The 24,356-nt window shown below is 63.9% G+C and overlaps 1 protein-coding gene across 2 annotated transcripts; it reads right to left on the bottom strand.

Moving 5' to 3' along the window:
- Positions 1–2,150: 2,150 nt before the first annotated feature.
- LOC308535293 (glutathione hydrolase 1 proenzyme) lies at positions 2,151–17,217 on the bottom strand (the record flags this gene model as incomplete). 2 transcript variants are annotated; one of them, XM_081114111.1, is made up of 13 exons in its annotated part: positions 2,151–2,412; positions 3,415–3,528; positions 3,607–3,719; positions 3,820–3,947; positions 4,180–4,367; positions 6,179–6,315; positions 6,791–6,940; positions 8,353–8,510; positions 8,810–9,002; positions 10,825–10,911; positions 11,029–11,159; positions 12,261–12,416; positions 17,178–17,217. In XM_081114111.1, the coding sequence occupies 12 exons, from the start codon at positions 12,410–12,412 to the stop codon at positions 2,266–2,268; spliced, it is 1,698 nt and encodes a 565-aa protein (XP_080970237.1). In that variant the 3' UTR covers positions 2,151–2,265. The 2 variants fall into 2 exon arrangements, with proteins under 2 accessions (XP_080970237.1, XP_080970236.1); XM_081114110.1 differs by lacking the exon at positions 17,178–17,217 and having other exon boundaries at positions 3,415–3,719; positions 12,261–12,412.
- Positions 17,218–24,356: the final 7,139 nt, after the last annotated feature.

Below are 24,356 nucleotides of genomic sequence, written 5' to 3'. Positions count from 1 at the left end.
GTCACTCCTGTGCCAGCAGCGCCTCCTCTGCTGGGCCTTCAGGGCACCCGCTGGGGAGGTGGCTGGAGGAGGAGGCACCCCCGAGGTGCCCCCGAGACTGGGCTGCGGGCTGGACGCCCATCTACTCAGTCCCCACAGTCCCTGCGGTTCTGCCCACCCCCTTCCCGGGTCTCCTTACACCTCCGGGGCCAGCAGAGAAACCGAGGTGCAGAGAGGGGCTGGACAAGCCGGCCAGCCTGCACGCAGGAGGCTCCTGGGCCCGTTCCCACAGGCCGGTTCCCACGTGGCTCACGGGGTGGGGAGGGTTGCAGGCGCCTCCCCCCACCCACCCCCACCCCCACCCCCACCCCTCACCACAGCGACATTGCTCAACCAGGAACCAAAGTTCACTCCTGGGCCAGAGCCAGCCCACGCGGAGGCAGGGGATGGTTGGGGGGAGTCGGCAGGGTCAGGGGTGGGACATTCCCTTCCTCTCCCCAGCGTCCTGGTCAGGCCAAGGCCGGGGGCAGGGACCACGGAGCCAGCGCCCAGGACAGGAACGGCTGTTATGCCGGCCCGGCCAGAGGGGCCCTGAGTGTCTGCCGGACGGTGAGGGCCGGGAGAGGATGGGAAGGAAAGAGGGGGAAGCTAAGCCCCCAGCCGCCAAAGGAGCCCCCTGCTGAGCCTCGGGGGCCTGGGCGCACCCTATCCTCATGTCGGGGCCCAGGCCTGCCCCCCACTCCCACTGGGACCACAGTCCCGGCCTCAGGCCTGTCCCCTCCCCCGAGAATGTGGTCACAGCCTTTCCTCCGGGACTAAGTGAGGGCTGAGGAGTGACTTGCACATTCCACCAGCCTCAACTCCATCCCACCCCCAACTCCACTCCCCATCCCCCCGCCCCCAGGCCTCTGCAGGCACAACACGGGGTCCCTGTGGACACTTTGTTGTTTTTTGTGTGTGTTTTTCTTAATATGTTTTTATTGATTTCAGAGAGGAAGGGAGAGGGAGAGAGAAATGCGAACATCAACGATGGGCGAGAATCATGGACCGGCCGCCTCCTGCAGGCCCCACACTGGGGATCGAGCCCGCCACCGGGCCTGGGCCCTGACCGGGAATCATACTGTGACCTCCTGGTTCATAGGTCGATGCTCAACCACTGAGCCACACTGGCCGGGCCCTGTGGCCACTTTGGAAACACCGCTTCAGGAAGGAGCGGCAGGCTCGGCCCCCGCTGGCCCCTGTGCCCTGCCCTCGGAGGCCCCGCTTGTGCTCACTGGCCCGGCGTTACCTGTCCGGCCGCGACCCCTCTGTCCGCTCCGCCTCCAGCAGCCTTTCCTAGCCCCTCACGTCAGTTACTGCAACTGTGTGTAAAGGGTGAGTTGGCAGTCCAGCCGGTGTGGCTCAGTGGTTGAGCATCGACCTATGAATCAGGAGGTCACAGTTCGATTCCCGGTCAGGGCTCAGGCCCGGGTTGTGGGCTCCGTCCCCTGTGGGGGGTGCCGGAGGCAGCCGGTCCATGACGCTCTCTCATCATTGATGTTTCTGTCTCTCTCTCTCTTTCTCTCCCTCTCCCTTCCTCTCTGAAATCAGTAAAAAAAAAAATTAAAAAAGCCTAGTTAGCAGACCCGGAGTGAGGGGGAGGGAGGTTGTGTCCCCCCCAAGACCTACCCCCCTCCAGGCTGCGTCCCCAGCCACCAGCCTCCAGCCCTGACCTCGGGGATCTGGGGCCTCTTCCAGTCGGTTCCCTGGGAACCGGGTTCCCTGGCTCTGAGCACGGCTTGGGCCTCACTCTGCGTTTGTGCTCGGGAAGCTCCCCCTGGGCCCGCTCGGAACAGCATGTTTTGCTCCAGCCTCTTGCCCAATCCCACTCCTGGCGCCTCAGCTTCGCCTCTGGGTGAGGTCAGCGGGGCGGGTCCGACACCGCCAGGCCAGGAGGTACCCAGGTGGCCAGCATCCCTCGGTTGCTCCTGCCCCAGTGAAAGCCAGGGCTATGGCTCCCCCTGGTGGCCAACCGTGGAAGTGCCGGGGCCCAATCCAGATAAGGGAGGGCCTGGCCCCTGGTGCTGGGGCTCAGGGTGCTGGGCAGGGGCCTGTCCTGCGCCCCCTCCCACCCGCGGGGCTCTCCACCCTCCCCCCACCCCAGACGACCCATGTCACACAGGATGCTGCGGCCCAGGGAATCGGGAGCCCAGCAACACCTGGCGCCGAGGCCCCGTTTATTGCACTGCTTTGCCCCTCGCGGGAGAAGCCCGTCCCCCAAGTCCCAGCCTGGCCCGCCCCGCACCCTCAGTAGCCAGCCGGCTCCCCGCCTTTCCTGGAGTCCGAGGCGGCCGCCCAGCCGCCGTCCGTGCGGGCGATGGCCTGCACCACAGCGATGTAGGTGGACACCTCCTTGGTGTGGTGGTGCCGGCTCTTCAGGCCTGTGATCACCGCCTGGGAGGGAGGTGAGGGGGAGAGGCAGGCCTCAGCGGGGCCCAGGCAGCCCTGGGCAGACTGGCTCAGTGGCTAGAGCATTGGTCTGTGGACCCAAGGGTCCCGGTTCGATTCTAGTCAAGGGCACGTACCTTGGTTGCAGGCTCCTCCCCAGCCTGGGCCCTCGTTGGGATGCGTGTGGGAGGCAACCAATCGATGTGTTTCTCTCTGTCTTTCCCTCTCTCTTCTACTCTCTAAAAATCGATGGAAAAATATCCTCTGGTGAACATTTAAAAAAATAATAAAAATAAAATGAAGGCATCTTAAAAAAAAAAAAAGGTGGCCCTAGCTGCTTTTGCTCAGTGGATAGAGCGTCGGCCTGCGGACTGAAGGGTCCTGGGTTTGATTCCGGTCAAGGACACATGCCCGGGTTGCTGGCTCGATCCCCAGTGGGGGGCACGCACGAGGCAGCCGATCCATGATTCTCTCTCATCATGGATGTCTCTCTCTCTCTCCCTCTCCCCTCCTCTCTGAAATCAATAAAAGAAAAAAGCAGCGTAAAATATAAAACTTATTTTAAAAAGATGGCCCAGGTGGTGGGTGTGATGGCCCCTGCCCCCAGCAGAGGACACCAGCCACGGTCACTCCAGGGTGACCCAGGAGAGCCAGACCTCCTCCCGGGGTCCCCATGCCCCGCCCCCGGCCCCAGCTGTGCCCGCCCACCTGGTCCATGCCCCGCCCCCGGCCCTGGCTGTGCCCGCCCACCTGGTCCATGCCCCGCCCCCGGCTCCCGGCTGTGCCCGCCCACCTGGTCCCCATGCCCCGCCCCCGGCCCTGGCTGTGCCCGCCCACCTGGTCCATGCCCCGCCCCCGGCTCCCGGCTGTGCCCGCCCACCTGGTCCCCATGCCCCGCCCCCGGCCCTGGCTGTGCCCGCCCACCTGGTCCATGCCCCGCCCCCGGCCCTGGCTGTGCCCGCCCACCTGGTCCATGCCCCGCCCCCGGCCCCAGCTGTGCCCGCCCACCTGGTCCATGTCCCGCTCCAGGGTGGTGGTGTTGGGCAGGAGCTGGTTGTGCAGCCGGGGCTCCTCTACCGCCTTCTTCACGTCGTAGCCGAACCAGAGGTTGTTAATAATGGCCTGGGGGGCGGGGACACAGGGGTCAGCACAGCACGGCCCCGGGGGCGGGGGCCGAGGGGACAGGTGGCAGGCACATACCAACGCGGTGGCTGTGGTGATCTGGGTGCCCCCAGAGGCACCCACCACCAGGCTGACCCGGCCGTCCCGGTCCACGATGATGGCTGGGCACATGGAGGAGAGCGGCTGCTTCCCTGAGGTGGGGGGGGGGGTAAGGGGGGGGACAGAGATGCAGGTCAGCTGCCTGCCCGGCCGGACGCTAGCCCCCAGCCCGTCCGGGCCCGCACCACGCACCTGGCTTGATGAAGTTGGCCGGTGAGGGGGGCACCCCGAACTGGTTAATGATGTTGGGGGAACTGAAGTCGTCCATCTCATCATTGTACAGGATCCCGCTGACCGGGGACAGCACCTTGGACCCGAAGCTGCAGACGGGCCGCGTCAGACGGCTGGGCGCCGCCCCGCCCTCCCGGCCCCCCCACCCCCAAAGCTCCAACATGTACCCCATGTACCCCGTGAGGTCCGGGGCGAGTGCTCTACCAAGGTGGGGCCTCCGTTTCCCAGCACAAAAGGGGTTCATGGAGCCCCGCTCCTGGGACGCGAGGGCAGCCCCTGCCCGCCGCCCGCCCCGGCCCCAGGCCGCCCGGCAGCCCCTACTAGAGGTTGATGGTGCTGGTGGCCGCCACGGCGCTGCCATCCTCGGCGACCACGGACAGGTGGGCGGTGCCCCCGTCGTCTGGGGTGTAGAACTCGGGCTCGTAGTAGGAGGCGGGGTGCGTGGTGTTGTCGGAGATGCGGCTGCGCAATTGGGCGGCAAAGAACTCGGAGCTCATGTTCCGGACCACCTGCCGAGACCCCAGAGCCGGCCTGAGGAACGGGGGTGGGCACGGGCACAGGCTGGTGCGGGCAGCTCTCGGGGATCCCCGGCCGAGGCTCTGACCACAAGCCTCCGGCACCCCAAAACTCACACGGCCCGGCCGATCCCTCTCTCCAGCCTTTGTCTCTGTTGCAGGCCAGCAACTCTGAATGTCTGTCTGTCTGTTCCCCAAGCCCCCACTCGAGCCATATTCATTCATTCATGGAGCTTGTACTGCAAGCCTGGCACTGGGGGGTCAGCAGGGAACAGCCAAGCGGCTCCCCACCCGCATGGCAGGGAAGACGAAGGCAGTGCTGGGAAGAACGAGCCAGGTAGAGGTGGTAGAGAACAATGGGGAGGGGGTGGAGTGGTCAGGGAGGGCTTCTCGGAGGAGGTGACATCTGACAAGAACCCCGAATGAGGCCTGGATAGCCAATGCAAAGGCCCCCCGGGCAGGCCTGTGAGTGACGGGCAGACGGTGGGTTGTGTTAGGAAGACAGGAGGTGGAAGAGGCCGGCGAGGTCCAGTCCCGGGGCTCCCCATAGGCCTCAGAAAGACTTTGGCGTTAAGGCTCAGCCACCCGGGACTGGGACAAAGCAGTGAGCCCTGGCTGTTTCCCCAGGGTCTCCGGGGGCCGGAGGCGGGGACACCAGCCAGGAGGGAGGAGGTGGCTGGCTCACCCAGGTGGCCGAGGAGGAGGAATTGGAAACGGCCCTCAAGTCTTCATCCCAGAGTGACCCTTACCCAGGGTGGGGGTGGCTGCTGCGGAAGGGGCAGGCTGGGGCCGCAGGGAGCTTGATTTTGGAAAGGTGCCCGCTCGACACCGAGCAGCGGTGAGCCTCAAGTTCACGGGCAAGATCGGGCTAAAAGGTACAGTGGAGACAGCTGCTGCCGGCGCGAGGCTGGACGGGCAGACAGAGAGGAAGGACAGACACAGAGAGGGGGGAGGAGGCCTCGCCAAAAACACGTCTCCAGAAGGTTCCAACCACACCCCGCAGGGTAACTGACGAGTCCGAAGGGAGAACCTACGGCCTGAATCTCCTCCCAGGGAGACAGGCCCATCCCAGACGGGGGACCTTCCGCCAGAGGCTGCCCTGGGCTTTCGAAAGCAGCAAGGCCCTGCCGCGGGGCTCAGGAGCTGAGCGTCCACCTGGCAACCAGGAGGTCACGGTTCCATCCGGTCAGGGCACGTGCCCGGGCCGCGGGCTCGACCCCCATCCTCCCCATCCCCCGAGGGCTGCGATGCCCCTGCACCCCTCACCTCACTCCGACTACACCAGACCCTCCCAGCAGGGGGCACAGCACGTGCAAAGCCTGGAGGGGGGAGGGTGCGGGCCCGGGTGGGGAGGGGGCACTCATTCCTCCTTGTCTGTTACACGCTGAGCTCCCGGGCCCGGCCCAGACGCGGATCTCTAGGCCAGTGATGGCGAACCTTTTGAGCTCAGCGTGTCAGCATTTTGAAAAACCCTAACTTAACTCTGGTGCCGTGTCACATATAGAAATTTTTTGATATTTGCCACCATAGTAAAACAAAATTTTATATTTTTGATATTTGTTTTATATATTTAAATACCATTTAACAAAGAAAAATTAACCAAAAAAATGAGTTTGCGTGTCTCCTCTGACACGCATGTCATAGGTTTGCCATCACTGCCCTAGTCCATCCTGCCAGGGGACAGGCCCGCCCCCTCCCCCCCAAGCTGGTGAGAGCGGATTCGCACAGCAGGCGGGAGGCCGGGGACCCCCCTGCCGCCTCCAGGCAGACCCCGCCCGCCGTCGAGGGCCAGCCCCTGCCCTCACCTCAGTCACATTGACAAACTTGGGGTCCCCGAGCAGGGTCCTCTTGGCGTAGGCGAAGCGGAAGGCCTCCACGATGCGGTGGTAGGTCAAGCCCTTCTGCTCGGGGGTCTCCACGCTCGCCCGCGAGAAGTTGTACCCTGGAGGGCAGAGCCGGGCGGCGTTGGCGGCCTCAGGGGCCCTCAGGACATTGCCGCCGCTCAGGCCGCTGGGCGCCGGGGTGCTCTCACCCCCGAACCACCTGGGGGCATGAGTGGCCAGCAGCAGCTCGGCCGGCGGGGCTCAGGGGCTGAGCATCGACCTATGAACCAGGAGGTCACGGTTCGATTCCCGGTCAAGTGCTCCTGCCCGGGTTGCAGGCTCCATCCCCAGTAGGGGGTGTGCAGGAGGCAGCCAATCAATGATTCTGTCTCATCATTGATGTTTTTCTCTCTCTCTTTCCCTCTCTGAAATCAATAAAAAATATATATTTTTTTAAAATGACCAGGCCCTGGCTGGTTTGGTTCAATGGATAGAGCGTTGGCCTGTAGACTGAAGGGTCCCGGGTTCGATTCTGGTCGAGGGCACATGCCTTGGTTGCAGGCTCCTCCCCGCCCGGGCCCTGTCGGGGCTCACCCTTGAGGATGTTGAGGATGAGGGCCAGCACGGGCCCGCTGAGGGGGGCGCTGGGCACGTAGAGCCGGGAGTCCCCGAGGCTGATGCTCAGGGGGTGCTCGATCAGCTCCGCGCGGTAGTCGTTCAGGTCCTTGGCGGTGATGATGCCCCCTGCGGCGAGACGGCAGCTCCAGGCGGGGAGGGGCACGGAGCGGGCTGCCCTCGGAGGAGGCTGGGGCCTCACTCTTGGAGGCGTCCTGCCCACCTTCAGAGCCCCTGCCCCCATCTCCACACTGCCCCCTCCCCCCCGTAGCACCTTCTGCCCTATGGTGCCATCTCCCCATGGCCAGGCCCAGGCCAGCCGTCCTCTCCTCGCTCTGGCCTCTAGGTTGGCTGTCTGTCCTCTGGGCAGCCTGTCTTCCGTCTCCCCCTTGCTCAGCCCCCTCTTCCCATGACTAGTTGGTGGGGGGAGCGGGTGGAGGAAGGCGCTTCATTCTCCAGGGAAAGCTTGGCATTTACAGCGAATTTCAGTGTCAGTGGGAAAGGTCAACATGCCAGTCACCCCCCTCCTGACAGACAGACAGACAGACAGACAGAATTCACATGGGGCCCCGGCCGGGCTGGCTCAGTGGATACAGCGTCGGCCTGCGGACTGAAGGGTCCCAGGTTCAAGTCCGATGACTGGGTTGTGGGTTCGATCCCCAGTGGGGGGCGTGCAGGAGGCAGCCAATCAGTGATTCTCTCTCATCACGGATGTTTCTATCTCTCTCTCCCTCTCCCTTTCCCTTCCTCTCTGAAGTCAATAAAAATATTTTTTTAAAAACTCACATAGGGCCAAAACCGGTTTGGCTCAGTGGATAGAGCGTCGGCCTGCGGACTGAGAGGTCCTGGGTTCGATTCCGGTCAAGGGCATGTACCTGAGTTGCGGGCATATCCCCGGTGGGGGATGTGCAGGAGGCGGCTGATCGATGTTTCTCTCTCATCGATGTTTCTGACTCTCTGTCTCTCTCCCTTCCTCTCTGTGGAAAATCAATAAAATATATTAAAAAAAAAAAAAAAACTCACATAGGAAGAAGGCCGCAGCTCAGGGCGGGAAAGGTCACTTGGGGCTCCAGCAGAACTTGCCCCACAAGGTCCCAACCCCAGGGCCCTGCACGCATCCCCATGCCCCTGTGGCCCTCTTGGAGAAGTAAAATCGCCTCTCCAGGCTTTAGCCGGTTCCCTCCGCCAGGAATATCCTTCTTCTCTCTGCCTATAACGTGCAATCTCATCTGGAGCTCAGGCACCACCTCCTCCAGGAAGGCCTCAGGGGTCTGCACTTCAGTGCCTCCTGGGCCCTGGCTCACGCTTACACCTGCTTCCCCCGCCCACACTCAGGGAGCCATGGGTGGGGGAGCTTTCTCTCCTGAACTGTACCATCTCTCTCAGCTCTGACCTCACCAGGCACCTGTGACTCCATGGCCTGTCACCCTCCCTGGCCAGATGGTCCCTGAGAGCCCAGTGCCCAGCCCAGGCCAGCCCCGAGGACCCCAGGCCCCTGGGCCCCAGCTCAGGGCTCCCTCCGCGAAGTCCCTCGCACTCACCAGCTGCCTGGATGTCGCGGACGATCTGGGCCGTGAGGCTCCCGTTGTAGAAAGCCTGGGCGCCCTCGGAGGCCAGCGTCTCGTAGGTGTCGGCCAGCCGCGGCATAGTCACTCTGTCCCCCTCCCGCAGCACCTTGCCGTCCCGGCAGAACACCTCGCTGGGCAGAGCGGGCTCCGTGAGGCTGGGGGTGGGAGTGGTGGCCGGACCACCCCACAGTCCCCCAGCACGGGGGACGAGAGCCCAGGACAGCGGGCTCCGGTCCACGCTCAGGCGCCTCCGCCCGTGGCCGGCCCAGGCCTCCTCGCGTCCCCTGCTGCTCAGGGCACACAGGCCAGAGCCCCAGGCGCCCAGCTCAGAGTGAGTCGCCACGTGTGACGGGAGGGGGGCGCATCTCCCGGGCCCGCCCCCCTGTTAGCACCGGCTCCCCGGGCAGATCGGCGGCGCCCGCAGACGTACCACAGGTCCGGCTGCTGCTCAATGACAGCCCGTTTGCTATTCAGGGCGTTCGCCAAGCCCTTCCCCACGGGGAAGCCCTGCCGCGCCAGCCGGATGCTGGGCTCGAAGAGGCGGGCCCAGGGCAGCCGCCCGTGCCGCTGGTGCGCCAGCTCGTAGCCGCGGATCTCGCCCGGAACGGCCACCGACAGCCCCCCTGCCGGGCGAGAGGGAGGACAGCGTCGGCTCCAGACAAGGGATGTGGGGGCCTCGTCCGGGCACAGGCCCAGGTGGGACAGTGAGGCTTAGAGGGGAATGGGGTGTGGGGTTCAGAGCTGGGCGTGTGGGGTCAGAGCTGGTGCAGCAGGCAAGGGTGCAGGTCACCCGGGACACCTCGTGGGGCACAGGGGGGCGGTGGGAGCGTGCGTGTGGGGCTGGGCTCTCCCAGGCCTGGAGGCCTCTCCCGCGGGTGCCACCACGCTTGCCAGGCCCACGGAGGCGCCGTGAGACTGTGGGGAACCGGACACACACCGTCTCTCCGTCTGCACCTCCAAGGACACGCGCCTCTCGCCCCAGGAGACCCAAGCTGGCACCCGCACCTGCCAAGCCCCCCAGTGCCGACCCAGGCCACTCCCACACCTGGGCCCTCCCAAAGCCGGGGCCTCGCTCCTCTGGTCCCCACGGGACCTGAGCCCAAACCCCTGCCCCGGTCCCTCTCCATCTGACCACGAAGAGCTGGCTCCCAGCTCTGACCTGAGAGGAGCCCGTGATTCTACTGGAAGCCGACCCCTGGGCCCTGAGTCCCCCAGGCCCGATCTGAGGATGGACCCGCCCACTAGAAAAAGGCATCTCGAGCCCGGCCGGTGTGGCTCAGTGGTTGAGCCTCGACCTATGAAGCAGGAGGTCACGGTTCAATTCCCAGTCAGGGCACCGGCAGGAGTTGCGGGCTCGATCCCCAGTAGGGGGCGGGCAGGAGGCAGCCGAGCCATGATTCTCTCTCATCACTGATGTTCCTATCTCTCTCTCCCTCTCCCTTTCTCTCGGAAATCAATAAAAATATTTTTTTAATAAAAAGAGAATAGAGGGTTTGGGCAGCCTGCTTCGTCACCACGGAACCGTGTGACCTCCACCGGTTGGCGTGGCCTCTCTGGGACTCAGCGCCGCCCCCTATAAAATGGGAACCGACTCAGGACGCCCCTGAACCAGTGCGCGGGGCGGGGTCCGGGCCCAGCGGGAGAAGGCTGCGCAGAGCCCGCAGGACCGTGTGGCGGCTGCGGTGACCGGCACTGTGCGCTTGGCAGGCGGCCGCGAGGCCCGAGCAGAAATCACAGCGACCCTGTAGCTCTCGGTGATGACGGTTTTCAAACTGATTTTAGAGCGAGAGGACGGGTGGGAGAGGAAGGAGAGAGAGAGGTTTGCGGCCCATCGGTTCATCGCGTATGTGCCCCGGCCGGGATCACACGCACAACCTCGGCGCACGGGGGAGGCGCTCCAACCGCTGCGCTACCCGGCCAGGCCTCCGTGATGAGGGCCTCGCGCATCCCTGACGGAGGGTGGGAGGGGCTGGGAAGGGGGGGAGGGGTGGGCATGGGCGGCATCACAGCTGCCGCAGGGGGTGGCACGTCTGCCTGGCCCGCGCCTGCGCCCGCCCTCACCCTCCCGCGCCCGCCCTCGCCGTCCGGCGCCCGCCCTCGCCTTCCCGCGCCCGCCCGCACCTCCCCGCGCCCGCCCGCACCGCCCCGCGCCCGCCCTCGCCCCCCCCCCGCCCGCCCGCACCGCCCCGCGCCCGCCCGCACCGCCCCGCGCCCGCCCTCGCCCCCCCCCCGCCCGCCCGCACCGCCCCGCGCCCGCCCTCGCCTTCCCGCGCCCGCCCTCGCCCCCCCCCCCGCCCGCCCGCACCGCCCCGCGCCCGCCCGCACCGCCCCGCGCCCGCCCGCACCGCCCCGAGCCCGCCCGCACCTCCCCGCGCCCGCCCTCACCTCCCCGCGCCCGCCCTCACCTCCCCGCGCCCGCCCGCACCGTCCCGGGCCCGCCCTCACCTTCCTGCGCCTGCTCCGAGCTGTTGAACATGCCGGCCGAGGCCAGCGCGGGGGCCACCTCGCGGGCGTTGATGACCTCGGCCTTCCCTGCAAGGAGACGTCAGTGGGCAGACGGGACGCCGCCCCCCTCCCCCCAGCGGGAGCCCGGAGCCCCCCCGCCCCCCCCCGCCTTGCCGCCCGCCCCCCGCCCGCCGCGGCACTCACGGGTGGTGCTGTCGTAGATGGTGAGGAACAGGCCGCCGCCGATGCCCATGCTGTGGGCGTTCATGAGCCCCACGCACAGCAGGGCCGCGATGGCGGCGTCCACCGCTGAGCCGCCGTCCTGCAGCGCGTCCCTGCCGGGCGCGGGGGGCGTCAGAACCGCGGCCCCGACCCCACGCGCCCGCCGCCCCTCCACCCCGCGGAGTCAGCGCACCGGAGTTTTTAGGGGTTTTTTTAATGTAACTCTAAACCAATGGGTTTATAGTTCCTCTTTTTCAAACAAATGTACATAACTTTTTAAAAAATATATTTTTATTGATTTCAGAGAGGAAGGGAGATTACATATATATATATATATACACACACACACAGATAGAGAGAGAGAGAGAGAGGGAGAGAGAGAAACATCAATGATGAGAGAGAATCACCGACCGGCTGCCTCCCGCACACCCCCACTGGGGATTGAGCCCCAACCCGGGCCTGTGCCCTGACCGGGGATCGAACCCTGACCTCCTGGTTCATAGATCCACGCTCAGCCCCTGAGCCCCGCCGGCCTGGCAATGTACATAACTTTTTAAAAAGTATGTTTTTATTGATTTCAGAGAGAGGAAGAGAGAGAGAAGCACGTAGGAGAGAGAAACGTGGACCGGCTGCCTCCTGCGCGCCCCCTGCTCGGGACCCAGCCTGCAGCCCCAGCGTGTGCCCTGTCCCGGCGTCAAATCAGCCACCGCCTGGTGCGTGGGATGAAGTTCAACTCGCTGAGCCACAACGGCCGGGCCACGTAACTTTTATAATTTTTTTTTAATTTATTGCTTAAAGTATTACAAAGGGTATTGCATATGTGTCCATCTTATCCCCCCGCCATAGACAGTCCCCTAGCCTCCCCTATCCCCCAGTGTCTTATGTCCACTGGTTATGCTTATATGCAACTTTTATAATTAAAAAAGAATTGTTCCTTTTCATTAGCAATAGTTTTTTCTGTTTACGTCTCTAAGTGGGAACTGACCTTTGGATAAAACGTGCGATTGGAGTAGAAAACAGTATCAAACAGCAGAGTTTATCCAAAGACACAGGCGCCCTGAGCACGGAGAGGACGCCCCGCAGCTCCGGGGACCCGCGTCCCCTCCGTCCCCGCCCAGCGGCCGCGGAGCAGGTCCGAAGAAGGGTGCCCCTTGCCCAGGTCCCCTTCCGGCGGCCGTCCTCCAGGGCCCGCGGCCCCATGCCTGCCCACTCACCTCCCGATCTCCGAGCACTGCTTGGCGTCCGCGGCCACGGCGGCCCTGGGGTACACGTGGCTGGGCGGCTTGGGGGCGGAGGACAGCCAGAGGCTGAGGCCAATGACCAGCGCAATGGCCACCAGGGCCAGCACCACATAGCGCTTCTTCATGGACCTGTGGGCACGTGGAGGGGTCAGGGGGCAGGGCCGGGGGCCGCGCCAGCCTGATCCTCTCCTCCCCCCGCGGCACAGCCCAGTGTGAAGCCTGAGACATATCCCTGCGTCTCCCGCCTGCCTGCCGCCCAGAACATGTGCCGGCAACCATGTGCCCTGACGGGGAATCGACCCATGACCTCCCGGTTCATAGGTCGACGCTCAACCACTGAGCCCTGCCGGCCGGGTGAACCCACTTAATCTCCACCACACCCCAAGCAGGGTGTCTGTCCTCCCCACGGGGCTGATTGGCAGTGACCTGCCCAAGGCCTCAGAGCGGGCGGGGCACGTCCAGGCTCAGGTGGAGCAGGCATGCTCCAGGGCCCACCCCCTCCCGCTCAGCTTGGCTTCAGCAGCTGGTCACATGACATGCTCACCACTGAACCCAGCAAGGAGAGTCTGGGGGCTCCCAGGAGGGGTCCCTGCTTGATAGAGATGGGGTTCTTACTGGGATGGGGCCCTATGGCTTAGCGGGGAGGATTTGGGGGTCAGAGAGGGGAGGAGCTTCTGGCAGAAAGAATGACCTGACCCAGCCCTTGCCGGTATGGTTCAGTGGATAGAGCGTCGGCCTGCAGACTGAAGGGTCCCGGGTTCCATTCCTGGCAAGGGCACCTGCCTGGGTTGCGGGCTCATTCCCTGGTGGGGGGCGTGCAGGAGGCAGCCAATCCATGACTCTCTCTCATCATTGTGTTTCTGTCTCTCCCTCTCCCTTCCTCTCTGAAATCAATAAAAATAAAAAAAAATTAAAATAAAAGGAATCAGGCACCAGGGCTTCTGGCTGAATTCAATGCAGCCCCTCCCACCAGCACCTCCTGTCCCGTCCTCCAGAAGCTGTCAGCGGGCTCTCTCCCACGTGCCAACCAGCCCTGCCCTTGCCGATGCCCTCAGGGACAGCCTGCCTTCTGCCCTCTCCTCCACCAGGCCTGACAGCCTCTGGGCACGCCCTGTGCCCTGGCAGGGAGGCTGGGCCGGGTTAGGGCTCCTAACGGCAGGGGAGGGGCTGTGCCAGGAGGTCTGTCGGCCTCAGGGGCTGGGCTGGCAGCACCAGCGCTGGTTCAGGACACAGAACTTTCCCATCCCACGCGGCAGGGATGGGCAGGCCTGGGCAGGGCGGGGGCCCATCCACTGGGGTGGGCCGTGCTGGGCACCTTGGGGACATGGCCTCCTGTCTCCTGGGCGTGGGGCTCTCAGCTCAGGCTCCCCTCAGGGCCCTCCTCTCTCCCCGGGGAGAGCGCGCCATGAGTTCCTAAGGCCCGCACGCCAGCCTCCCCTGTCCATCATCCGTCTGTCCATCCCCCATCCCAGGGCCCAGGTGGGCTCCCTGAGGGGCAGGGGCACGCAGGGAGGCTCAGACTGCAGGGAGTGCGGGAGGGTGGGCGGCTCGGACGCATCCCCCCCTTCCTCCCCGCTAGGGCAGCGGGAGGTCTGGCTCGCCCCCCCCCCCCCCGCCCCCCGCCGGCCCCCTCCAGGCAGGCGGACACATCCAGCTTCCCAAGGGCACCCTGCTGGGGGCCTGGCTTCCGCTTCCCACGTTTTTCTCAAAGATTCACTAACAACGTCCAAGCCCAGAGGCCTGGCTCCCACTCAAACCGGCATCAGGAGGGGAAACCAAGGCTGGAGCGTGGCTGGGCCAGTGCCTGGCCTCAACCCCCCCCTGCCCGGCCAGTGTGGCTCCGTGGCTCAGCGTCGACCTGTGAACCAGGAGGTCACGGTTCGAATCTGGTCAGGGCACAGGCCCGGGCTGTGGGCTCCATCCCCAGTGGGGGGCGTGCAGGAGGCAGCCGGTCCATGACTCTCTCTCATCATGGATGTTTCTACCTCTCTGTCCCTCTCCCTTCCTCTCTGACATCAATAAAGTTTACAAAATAAGATAAAATAACCCAGTCCAGTTCCTAAGGACCCTGGGGGGCTTACCTGAGGCCCAGAGGCACCCGGAGACCAGGAAAGCCCGGGTTCCTCCGGGGACAGCCCTGGGCTGGGGCGGCCAGGCGGGAGGAGGCAGGCGGTCTGCCTGGGAAAGTCTAGGCTGTGGCGGAGCCGCCTTCCGGCTCCCGGGGAGGCAGCTGTGCGGGGAGGTCTGAGGGGCCACGGCCACGGCCACGCCTGCCCCCCCGCAGCGCTGCTCAGGGGGCCTCGGAACTGGGCCTGAGATCCGGGCGGCACCTCCCAGGAGGAGCTGAGGCAGGAGCTGCTCCGGCCGGGCCCTGGGGACCTTGGACAGGACTCCCCCCCCCCCCCAGGCCCTTATCTGATAAAGACGAGGATAAGGTTCAGCCACTTCCTAGGTCGTGGCTCCCACTGCTCCCTGGCCAGGTGTCTAGACCGCCTGAGAGCTGCCAGCCGCCCCGCCTTCCAAGTCTCTAAAGCGAATCCACACCCACCCTGCAGGGCTGCGCCACCCGACAGACAGGAGGCACAGTGGCCGGGCAGACAGGGCCGCCCGCCCCGGGTCACGCAGCCAAAGCGATCCGTGTCCGGGTACCCGCGGCCCTGGAGTGGCCCAGAGACGCTACAACTGCCGATCGGCCTGGGCATCACCCCAACTGCGGACCAGAGTGACTGGGAAGACGGACAGGGAAGGAGCCGAGGCCCCAGGCCCAGCCTGTGCCCGAGGGCTGGGCACCAGCCAGGAACATCAACATCGGGGACCCGGCCCTGCCTGAGGGGCTGCCTTGCTGGGCTGTGGGCCGGAGGGGAGGGGTCGGCAGGGGAGAGCCACAGGGCTCCGCCCGTACCTGAGCCTGCTCAGTTCTCCCCCTGCCCGGGGAGCAGGAGACGAGCCCCATCGGCAGGAGGGGAGGCGGGGAAAGAGGATGTCTGAGTGGGCAGAGGAAGCCCAGCCCCCACGGGAAACCCCGGGCACAGCGAGCTGGTAGCGATGAGCGCCGTCACCTGTGTCCGGCAGCCGCGGCAGGTCCCGGGAACAGGACCGGAGGGCAGGTGGCTCAGCAAAGGCCATGTTAACAGGCGTGACACGCAGGAGGAGTCTGTCCCGTTCTGTCCGGCTCGGCCTCCCTCCCCCTGCACACAGGCTGGGGGTCTGGGGGACCCTGGCTTCCCAGGCCAGGCTGCAGGGGCTGAGCTGGGGGTCTCCTCCAGACCCCACGCCCCCCGGCCTAGGCACAGAAAGGGGGGAGCTCCCCATCTCCAAAAACGTACAAGCCTCACCCACACAAATGCTCTTTTTCTTAGGTGGTGGGGTGTTTTCTGTTTTGTTTTTTATATAACTTTTTATTGGTTTCAGAGAGGAAGGGAGAGAAACATCAATGATGAGAATCATTGACCGCCTGCCTCCTGCACGCCCCCCACTGGGGATGGAGCCTGCAACCTGGGCCTGTGCCCTTGACTGGGAATCAAACCCAGGACCCTTCGATCCACAGGCTGACGCTCTATCCATTGAGCCCAACTGGCCAAGGTGGGTGTTTTTTTGTTTTTTTTTAAAATTGATTTCAGAGAGAGGAAGGGAGAGGGAGGGAGGGAGGGGTAGAAGCATCAATGATGAGAAAGAATCATCCATCAGCTGGCCCCTGCATGCCCCCTGCTGGGTGTGGATGGGCCCTGCCACCTGGGCCTGTGCCCTGACCAGGAATGGAACCGTGACCTCCTGGTTCATGGGTCGATGCTCAACCACTGAGCCACGTCGGCCAGGCCACCCAAGGATTCTGACTCTGCCATTAGCACCACCGCCTCCCAACACCTCTACTCACCCCCGAGCGAGCGGAACTGAAGCTGAGCCAAGCGAGTTCGGGGCGCGGCGCAGAGGAGGGTAAGGAAGAGGGCAGAGCAGCCAGCTCCGAGCTCTTCTGTTAATCCTCCAACTCAGCCCAGGGCTGTGTCATCGCAACCCCAGAGCCACAGGTTGAAAACAGGGCCCAGCCCCAAACCCATTCTCAGGCAGGAAACCCAGGCTTAGGGAGAAGTAGCTTGGCAACCAGGCGGCCCCCCGAAACCACTGTGCCCACAGCGAGGAGTCACCCACCTCGCAGCCTCCTCCGCCCTAGCCGCACGGCCGCCTGGGAAGCTGACCTTCCCCGATGCCCACCCCGGCAGCCCAAGGCTGAGAATCAGACCCGTCCTCTAACCACTATCTGCCGGAAACCTGTTGAAATCTGCCAGAGACACCCCAAAAGCGAGGGGCACCCCTAGAGTTGTGCAATGACCCTTGCACAACCGACCCTGCCCCATGCCCCCCACAGCCCAGCCAGAGCCGCAGCGGGGGGGAGCGCGCCCCGAGAGCACGGCCCCAGCTCGCTCCAGACCTGACCCCACCCCCCGCTGTGACCCCGTTCCCCTCTGCCCCCCAGACCCTCCCAGGCTCAGTTTCTCCACGGGGCACCCTCCCCCTCAATTCCGAGAAGCCCGCTTCCTCCAAAGCCTTTTCAGAGAAGCCAGGCGGCCGCACCCGCCCTCCTCCGCCCACACCTGTGGCAGAGGGAGCGCAGCCAAGCCTGCGGGAGCCCAGGGCTCTGCCCACCTGCGGGACCCCCTGCTGGCCGTCCGCAGGAGCCCTGCCCTGTCACCCCGACGGGCAGCTCACTCCCTTCACCCGGGAGCATGACATCGGGCAGAACTGGGGCTGGACCCCGGGCCCCCAGACATTCCGGGAGGCCCCAAGCCCAAGAGTCTCCCCCACCATGACGTCCAGCAGCTCCCCGGGGGGAGATGTGCTTTGGGGTGACAGCCCCGGGGTCGGGATGCCAGAGCCCCCTCCATCCCAGCTCACCTGGCGCCAGGGCAGGGCCTCCTGCTGCCCAGCACAGGACTGAGTCCCGGAGCCCAGCTGGGCAGCTCCACCCTCCCTCCCGTGCTGGCCGGTGGGGGAGGCTTTAAAGGCACAGGAGCCGCCCCAGGTGGGAGGAGGGCTGTGGCCTCGCGGACTCAGTGGGGTTCCACGCCCTGACCCAGACCCCAGGCTCCTGGGCCTCAGGAGGGCTGCGTGTCCAGCAGAGGCAGATCAGACCCAGGATCCCCTGAAAGGAGGTGAGCTTCCCCCCAACTTACGATATCCAGAGAGGGGGTCACACAGCACGGGGTGGAGCCAGACGCCTGCACGAGGTGGGGGGGTGGGGGTGGGTATAAGCAGCTTCGACCCTACCAGGTCCGAGGGACCTAAGGTTCTCTCTACAACCCCGGGGTCGGGTGGGGCCGCACCTCTACGCAGGCCCTCTCCCTGACCCCCTGACCCTGGAGGCGGTCCCTCCAAGGACCCAGGTCACTTGACCTGAAGGGAGTCACATGACCCAGGGGACCCTTTCCTCATCCCCCAACTTTCTAGAGTCGTGAGCAGACAGACCAATGGAGGACACAAGGCAATGGAGGTGAGAGATGGGCCATCACCCACCCCCGCCCCTGCCCATCCATGGCATGGGGTGGGTGCCCCCATCGAATGCCATGGGGCGGTGCCCCCCAGCGCTGGCCGGCCCAAGCCTTCCTGTGCCTCTGAGGGCCACACCTGGCCTGCTGTCTGCCAGAACTACCCCCACGAGCACAGCCCTGGCTTAAATTCATTCATTCATTCATTCATTCATTCATTCATTCATTTATTCGCCCATTGGATCCTGGCCCATCTAGATTCCTCTCTCCAGGAGCCCCAGTCAGTCTGTGGGTGGAATAGTACAGTTAGCCACGAAGGAGGAAGACCCCAGGGCCCCGAGGGAGGGGCAGACATCCTGGGGGTCAGGGGGGCATCCAGGCAGAGCTGGGATGGCACTGGGGAGGCCAGGCCTGGGGGAGAGAACCCCTTGGACCTGGGGGCCTGGAGCTGGAGGCATCTCCGGGAGCAGAGAGGGTGCCGGAAGCCGCGCCCTCCCCAGGCGTCAAGGCTGGCAGGGATGGGCCGAGCGCAGGCCTTGAAGGACAGGCGCTGGACTTTGAGAGCCCGGGAGGCGGTGGAGGTGTCACGGGGCCGGGTAACCCATTAACCCCGCGCAGCCTTACAACCCCGGTGGGTGCCCATTAGCTCCTCAGCCAGCCGTGCAGGGGGCAGGGCCGTGGGACAGGGGTGCTGGCTGGCAGCTGGCCGAGCTGGGCTCTCCGCAGTCTTGTTCCTGGAAGAGCTTTCCTGGGCCAAGCTGCCTCCAGCCAGGGGCAGCTGTCAGGGCAGCGGGAAGGCGGCCGGGGGGGGGGGGGGTGCTGTGGAGAGCGGCTCCCAGGAGGCTGAGTGATGTGGGCTGCGGAAGGTGCAGCAAGTAAACAAAGCTTGATCAGGTGCATGTGATGGAGTAGATTCGAAACCCCCAAGAACGTTGTAAACATCTTGACCTGCCCTTCCTCTGCCTCGTGGGATCCGGCTATAAAATAAAGACTCGGTTTGCAGGCCGTGGCGCTGTCTCTCCATCCGAGAGCAGCATCCCACCCGGCCCCAGCTTTTTCCTCTTATCTGTCTTTTCTCCATCCTTCACTGCCCCCCCCTCAGGTTCACCCATGGCTGTGCCAGCTCAGTACAGGGTGGGCACCCCACCATCCTGGTGCCTTTCATATTTTTTAAAAGTATATATACTTTTATTGATTTCAGAGAGGAAGGGAGAGAGAGAAACATCAATAATGAGAGAGAATCATGGATCGGCTGCCTCGTGTGTGCCCCCCACTGGGGATCGAGCCAGCAACCCGGGCCTGTGCCCTGACCGGAAATCATACAGTGACCTCCTGGTTGGCAGGCTGATACTCAGCCCCGGAGCCCCGCCGGCCGGCCGGGCCCTTTAATCTCCTAATCGCCCTCCTGTCCTGGCACCAGCGACTCAGAGAGCCCCAGGGAGGCGGCTCCGGCTCTGCTCCAGTGGGCAAGGCTGGCCGGGCACCGCCCGTCTCCCTCCGAGAAGTGGGCCCCCCGTGGCCTCCTGGCCCGTCCTGTCCTGACAGGCTGGGACCTGCCTCACCTCTCTGCCCAAGTGCTCCCCGCACAGGGAAGCGGCACCCCGTGAGGGCAAGGGATTTGCCCCAAGCCATCAGCAGGGCAGTGGCCCGTGACCGGAGCAGGGCCCTGAAACCCGCTCCCCCCCAGTGACCTCTCCTTGCAGCCTGTCCCACCCGCCCTGCTACCAGATCCCCAGGCCTCCGAGATGTCAACCTGTTAACACCTGGGAACGTCCAGCCGCAGGGCCGGTCTGGCACCCGACGGTCTGGCACCGAGTGGCCGTGGCTGAGCTCCAGGACGTGCCAGGTGAGCCTGGCACCCCGGGTGGACCCCAGCTGGTCGAGCCACGACATCCCGGGTGCAGCCAACAGCCTCACGGGGAGTGAGCCAGGCCGGCAGGGCTGGTCAGGATGCAGAGTGCCTGCTCCAGCCTCCAGAGCCTGCCGGGCCGGGAACCCGGGCCTCGTCCAGGGCGCTCTGTGTCTCCTGGTATCTGCCCCAAGGACACATCTGGGAAACGGACGGAACAAGTGACCGCAAATCCCAACATCTCAACCCGAGGATCCCAGAATCTCGCACGTTTCGTCTCTGACCTCCCATCTCGTCCCCCATCTCCCACAGCTGCCCAGTGGGGGACTCATTGTCTCTAAAGACAATGAGACTGGCTGGCTGGCTGGCGGCTCAGTGGCTGAGCGTTGACCTATCAACCAGGAGGTCACGGTTCGATTCCTGCTCAGGGCACGTGCCCAGGTGGCAGCTCAATCCCCAGCAGGGGGTGTGCAGGAGGCAGCCGATCCATGATTCTCTCATCATTGATGTTTCTCCTCCCTCTCCCTCTCCCTTCCTCTCTGACATCAATAAAAACATATTACAAAGGAAGAAAAAAAGATCTTCCGGGTCATGCCTCAGTTTGCCTTCCTAGAAAGCTCTCTGCAGCGACTGTGAGTCCGCCTGCTCCAGGTGGGCCCGCCCGCCACTGTCCGAGGCCACAGAACAGAGCCACGCAGACCACACGGAAAGGATGGGAGGGAGACACGGCTTGGTGGGGGGCTGCAGTGGCCAGTGGTGGTGGGGAGACAAGCTCTGGCCAATGGCAGGTACGGGCAGGTCCCCGTGCCCCCAGCGCCTGGCCAACACCCCTGGCGCCACTCCCGGCTTCATCCTTTCAGCACCGCCTTTGATGTGCGGCTGGAGGCTGGAGCGCGGCCAAGTGCGTGGGCCTCCGAGATGTCAGCCTGTTAACACCTGGGAACGTCCAGCCGCAGGGCCGGTCTGGCACCCGACGGACCGAGTCCACCTCCCAAGCTCAGAGGCGGATGGCAGTGTGACCGAGGGCCGGGCATGGCTTCTAAGGGGCCGAGGCCCAGATTGGACCCCAGCCACTGACGGCCTGGTCTCCTCTTCCTGCTGCGGTTTTCTTTGCCTTTTTAAAAAATATATGTATTTTTATTGATTTCAGAGAGGAAGGGAGAGGGAGAGAGAGACATCGATGATGAGAGAGAATCGTGGATCGGCTGCCTCCTGCATGCCCCCCGCCCACAACCTCCCCACTGGAGATCGAGCCCGCAACCCGGGCATGCGCTCTTGACCAGAATCAAACCTGGGACTCATCAGTCCGCAGGCCGGCGCTCTATCCACTGAGCCACACCAGCCAGGGCCCGCCTCAGTGTCCAGTCTGAAGAGCCGGGCTCATGACCACAGGTGTGGGGGGTGGATCCTTGGTAGCCAGTCAGACGGACATGAGCAGAACACGGACACTGAGTCAGGTACAGAAGGTCAGTGTGGAAAGCCCAGGTGCCTAGCAACAGGCAGCATTGGGAAAGCGAGAACCTTGCCCCCAGGGTCGCCTCTCCTCCCCCAGCACCTGGCGGGTCACGCGGCTCAGACCCCCTGACCTTTCCTCCCCGGGCATCAGACCCCCATGGAGGAGGAACCAGGGGCCGAAGAGGGGCCGCCTGTGACCCCCATGCGGGCCCTTGCACGACTGCTCCCTTAAGCATTAACCCTGGTGATGACGTCTAGGCCCCAGCTGTGTCTCAGCTCCGGGCCCAGAAGAGCAGCAAGGCTAGACGGGCGATGCCACCGGGGACACCCGACCACCTGCATTGACTAATGATCCCCCTTCCCCTCTGCCCCCTCCCCTCCCCCTCTCCCAGCCTCCCCCCTTCCCCTCTGCCTCCCCCTCCCCCTCCCGGGGACTTCCCCCTCCCCTGGGCCTATTTTCCTTGCCTCTCTCTCCTGAGCTCCAGGGGCCCTTCCTCCGTCCCTGTAATGTGTCCTGAGCCCATTTCTCCTGTGACCCACTTCCACCTCTGTGACTTTCCAAACTTTATCGTTTTTTAAAAATCCTCACCCGAGGGTATTTTTTCCATTGATTTTTTAGAGAGAGAGTAGAAGGGAGAGGGAGAGACCAAGAGAAACACCGACAACGTGAGAGAGAGACATCGACTGGTGGCCTCCTGCCTGCCCCCGACCAGGGCTGGGAGGCCTGCAACCCAGGTACGTGCCCTTGACCAGAATCAAACCTGGGACCCTTCAGTTCACAGGAGGGCGCTCTATCCACTGAGCCACACCGGCCAGGGCTAAACGTCACCTTATAGTTTGAATCTTGTCTCTGAATTCTTTTTCTTTTTTTAAAAATGTTTTTATTGATTTTTTAGAGAGAGAGACAGAGAGATAGAAACTTCGATGAGAGACAGACGTAGATAGGCTGCCTCCTGCACGGCCCCCACTGGGGATCGAGCCTGCAACTCGAGCATGTACCCTGACCAGGAATTGAACCTGGGACCTCATGGGCCGATGCCCAGCACTGAGCCCCGCAGGCCGGGCTGAATCCATCCTGAGCCAGAACTCCAGCCTCGAGGTTGCTGATTCAACGTCTTGTCTGACTCCCCCGGCTCACACCTGCCCGGTGAGTCCCGCTACCTATGGCTCCGAAGGCCAGGCCTGCAGCCACCTCTGTCCCATCCCGGTGAGCAGCTCGGAGCCTGGAAGGCATCAGTGCAGCCTGGTCCTCCCTGCCCCCGGCACCGGCACAGGTAGCAGTTACCGCCTCACCATGTAATTATCTGCCGCGGGTGGGAATAGGGGGCTGAAGGCTGGGTCTCGTCCCGCCCCAGACCTCACCCCTGCTCAGGAGACCACAGAGCCCCTCATTGTCCTTGTTATCAGGTTCACTGTTCGCTGTTGACCTTCCTAGACCCACCCCTGGCCGCCGAGCTTGGCTGGTTAGAGCATCGCAGTGACACGGCCAGGTTGTGGCGCGATCCCGGTGGGCACACACAAGAGCCAGCCAATGAATCACAAACAAGCGGAACAGATCGGTGGCTTTGTTCTCTCTCCCTTACATCCTCTCTCTCAAAACCCCATAAAGAAACATATTTTTAAAAAGAAACATGTCTATTCATTTTTTTCTTTTTTTTTTTTAAATTTCAGAGGAAAGGAGAAGGAAAGAGAGAGAAACAGCAATGGTGAAAGAGAATCATGGATCGGCTGCCTCCTGCACGCCCCACACTGGGGACCGAGCCTGCACCCCGGGCCTGTGCCCTGACCGGGAATCGAACCCAGGACCCTTCAGTCTGCAGGCCGACGCTCTAGCCACTGAGCCAGACCAGGCAGGGCGCTCGGGCCTGCTTCCTCACAGTGGCTGCCAGGAGACTCAGGGTCCTCTGGCTTCTTGCTGAAGCGTCAGCCCTGGGCTGGGGCCACCCCCCAGTGGGCAGAGAAGAAGCCCAAAGGCAGGACAGGTCTTCTTGTTCCAGCCACAGCCCTGTCCCCCACCTGCTGAGTCACCTGGACCTTGGCTCCCTGTCACTCCAGCTGGGCCACCACATGGGTGGCCAGGGGCTCGGAAAGCCAGAGGCGTGGCTGTCGCTGTTCCTTCACTCCTGGCTGCCTCCAGAGGGGCCTGGGGTCCGGCTGTCCCCCCTTCTCCCCCTGACTCTCTGGCTCCCCAACCTCTGCCTCGCTGGTTGTCCACTGCGTGGGGCTGCCCAGAGAGAGACCTGTTACAAGCCCCCGAACCTCCACATCGGCCCTGGGGGCTGAGGGCACATTCACAGCCCCCACCCCATGGGATCTCCACAAACACCGCTCTGCTGCCCAGGAAAACCCAGGCCAGTCGGCCAGGAGGAGCGGAAGAGGGAAACAGGCAGCAGGAAAGGCCTGGAGTTTACAGCCCCTCGTAAGCCCTGCCTTCCCTCGCCAAGGCCACGGGAGTCAGCGCTGCCCTGCTCCTCCCAGCAGGGGATCAATAGCTGTAAATCCCCGACTCCAGATAGCAGAAACCCACGCCCCAGGACGCAGGCAGTTACGGGAATAAATCTTATCTCCACACATCAGCATGAAACCCAGGGCTGTTCTATGGAGACCCTCCCCTAAGACCTCGCCCACACGCCCGCCTCTAAAACCCCTCAAATCTGCCCTGGCCGGTGTTGCTCAATGGGTAGAGCTTCGGCCTGAGGACTGAAGGGTCTCGGGTTCGATTCTGGTCAAGGGCACATGCCCGGGTAGTGGGCTCGATCCCCAGTGCAGGAGGCAGCCGATCCATGATTCTCCCTCATCACTGATGTTTCTCTCCCTCTCCCTCCTTCTCTGAAATCAATAAAAATATATTTTAAAAAACAACAAAAAACCCCCAAACCCAAGGTCCCAGTGCACCTGCTCCCCCTCCCAGAAGCACGTCCCTGTGTTGCCCGTCCCCCTCTCCTCCCCCGACAGGTGAGTGGCTCCTAAAGTCTAAGGGTCCCAGGGGAGCCCTGGGCAGTGGGGCTCTTCCCAGGCTCACCCCCCGCCCCGACACTGTCTCCCCGGCCCCCTTTTCTCTGACTCCCCAGTGAGCCAGGCCGCCCGCCTCAGCTCCCTTTGCTCCTCTGTCCTTGGCCTTCCTGTTCCTGGTGCCGGCTCACTCACCGTCCTCTAGACCCCCTGGGCCCGCGTTGTGAATCTTCCCCACACGGAGTCAGGATCCCCACATGCCGGTCGCCTGGGCAGATGGGCTCGGGGCCAGGTCCCCTTTCGGGAAATTGGGCGGCAGCCCTTCGGTTACAC

This window comes from Myotis nattereri (genome assembly GCF_964212035.1).
Source record: "Myotis nattereri genome assembly, chromosome: 19".
Taxonomy (NCBI): domain Eukaryota; kingdom Metazoa; phylum Chordata; class Mammalia; order Chiroptera; family Vespertilionidae; genus Myotis; species Myotis nattereri.
The sequence above is the reverse complement of the archived record's forward strand: the minus strand, read 5'-3'. Positions and strand labels throughout refer to the sequence as shown.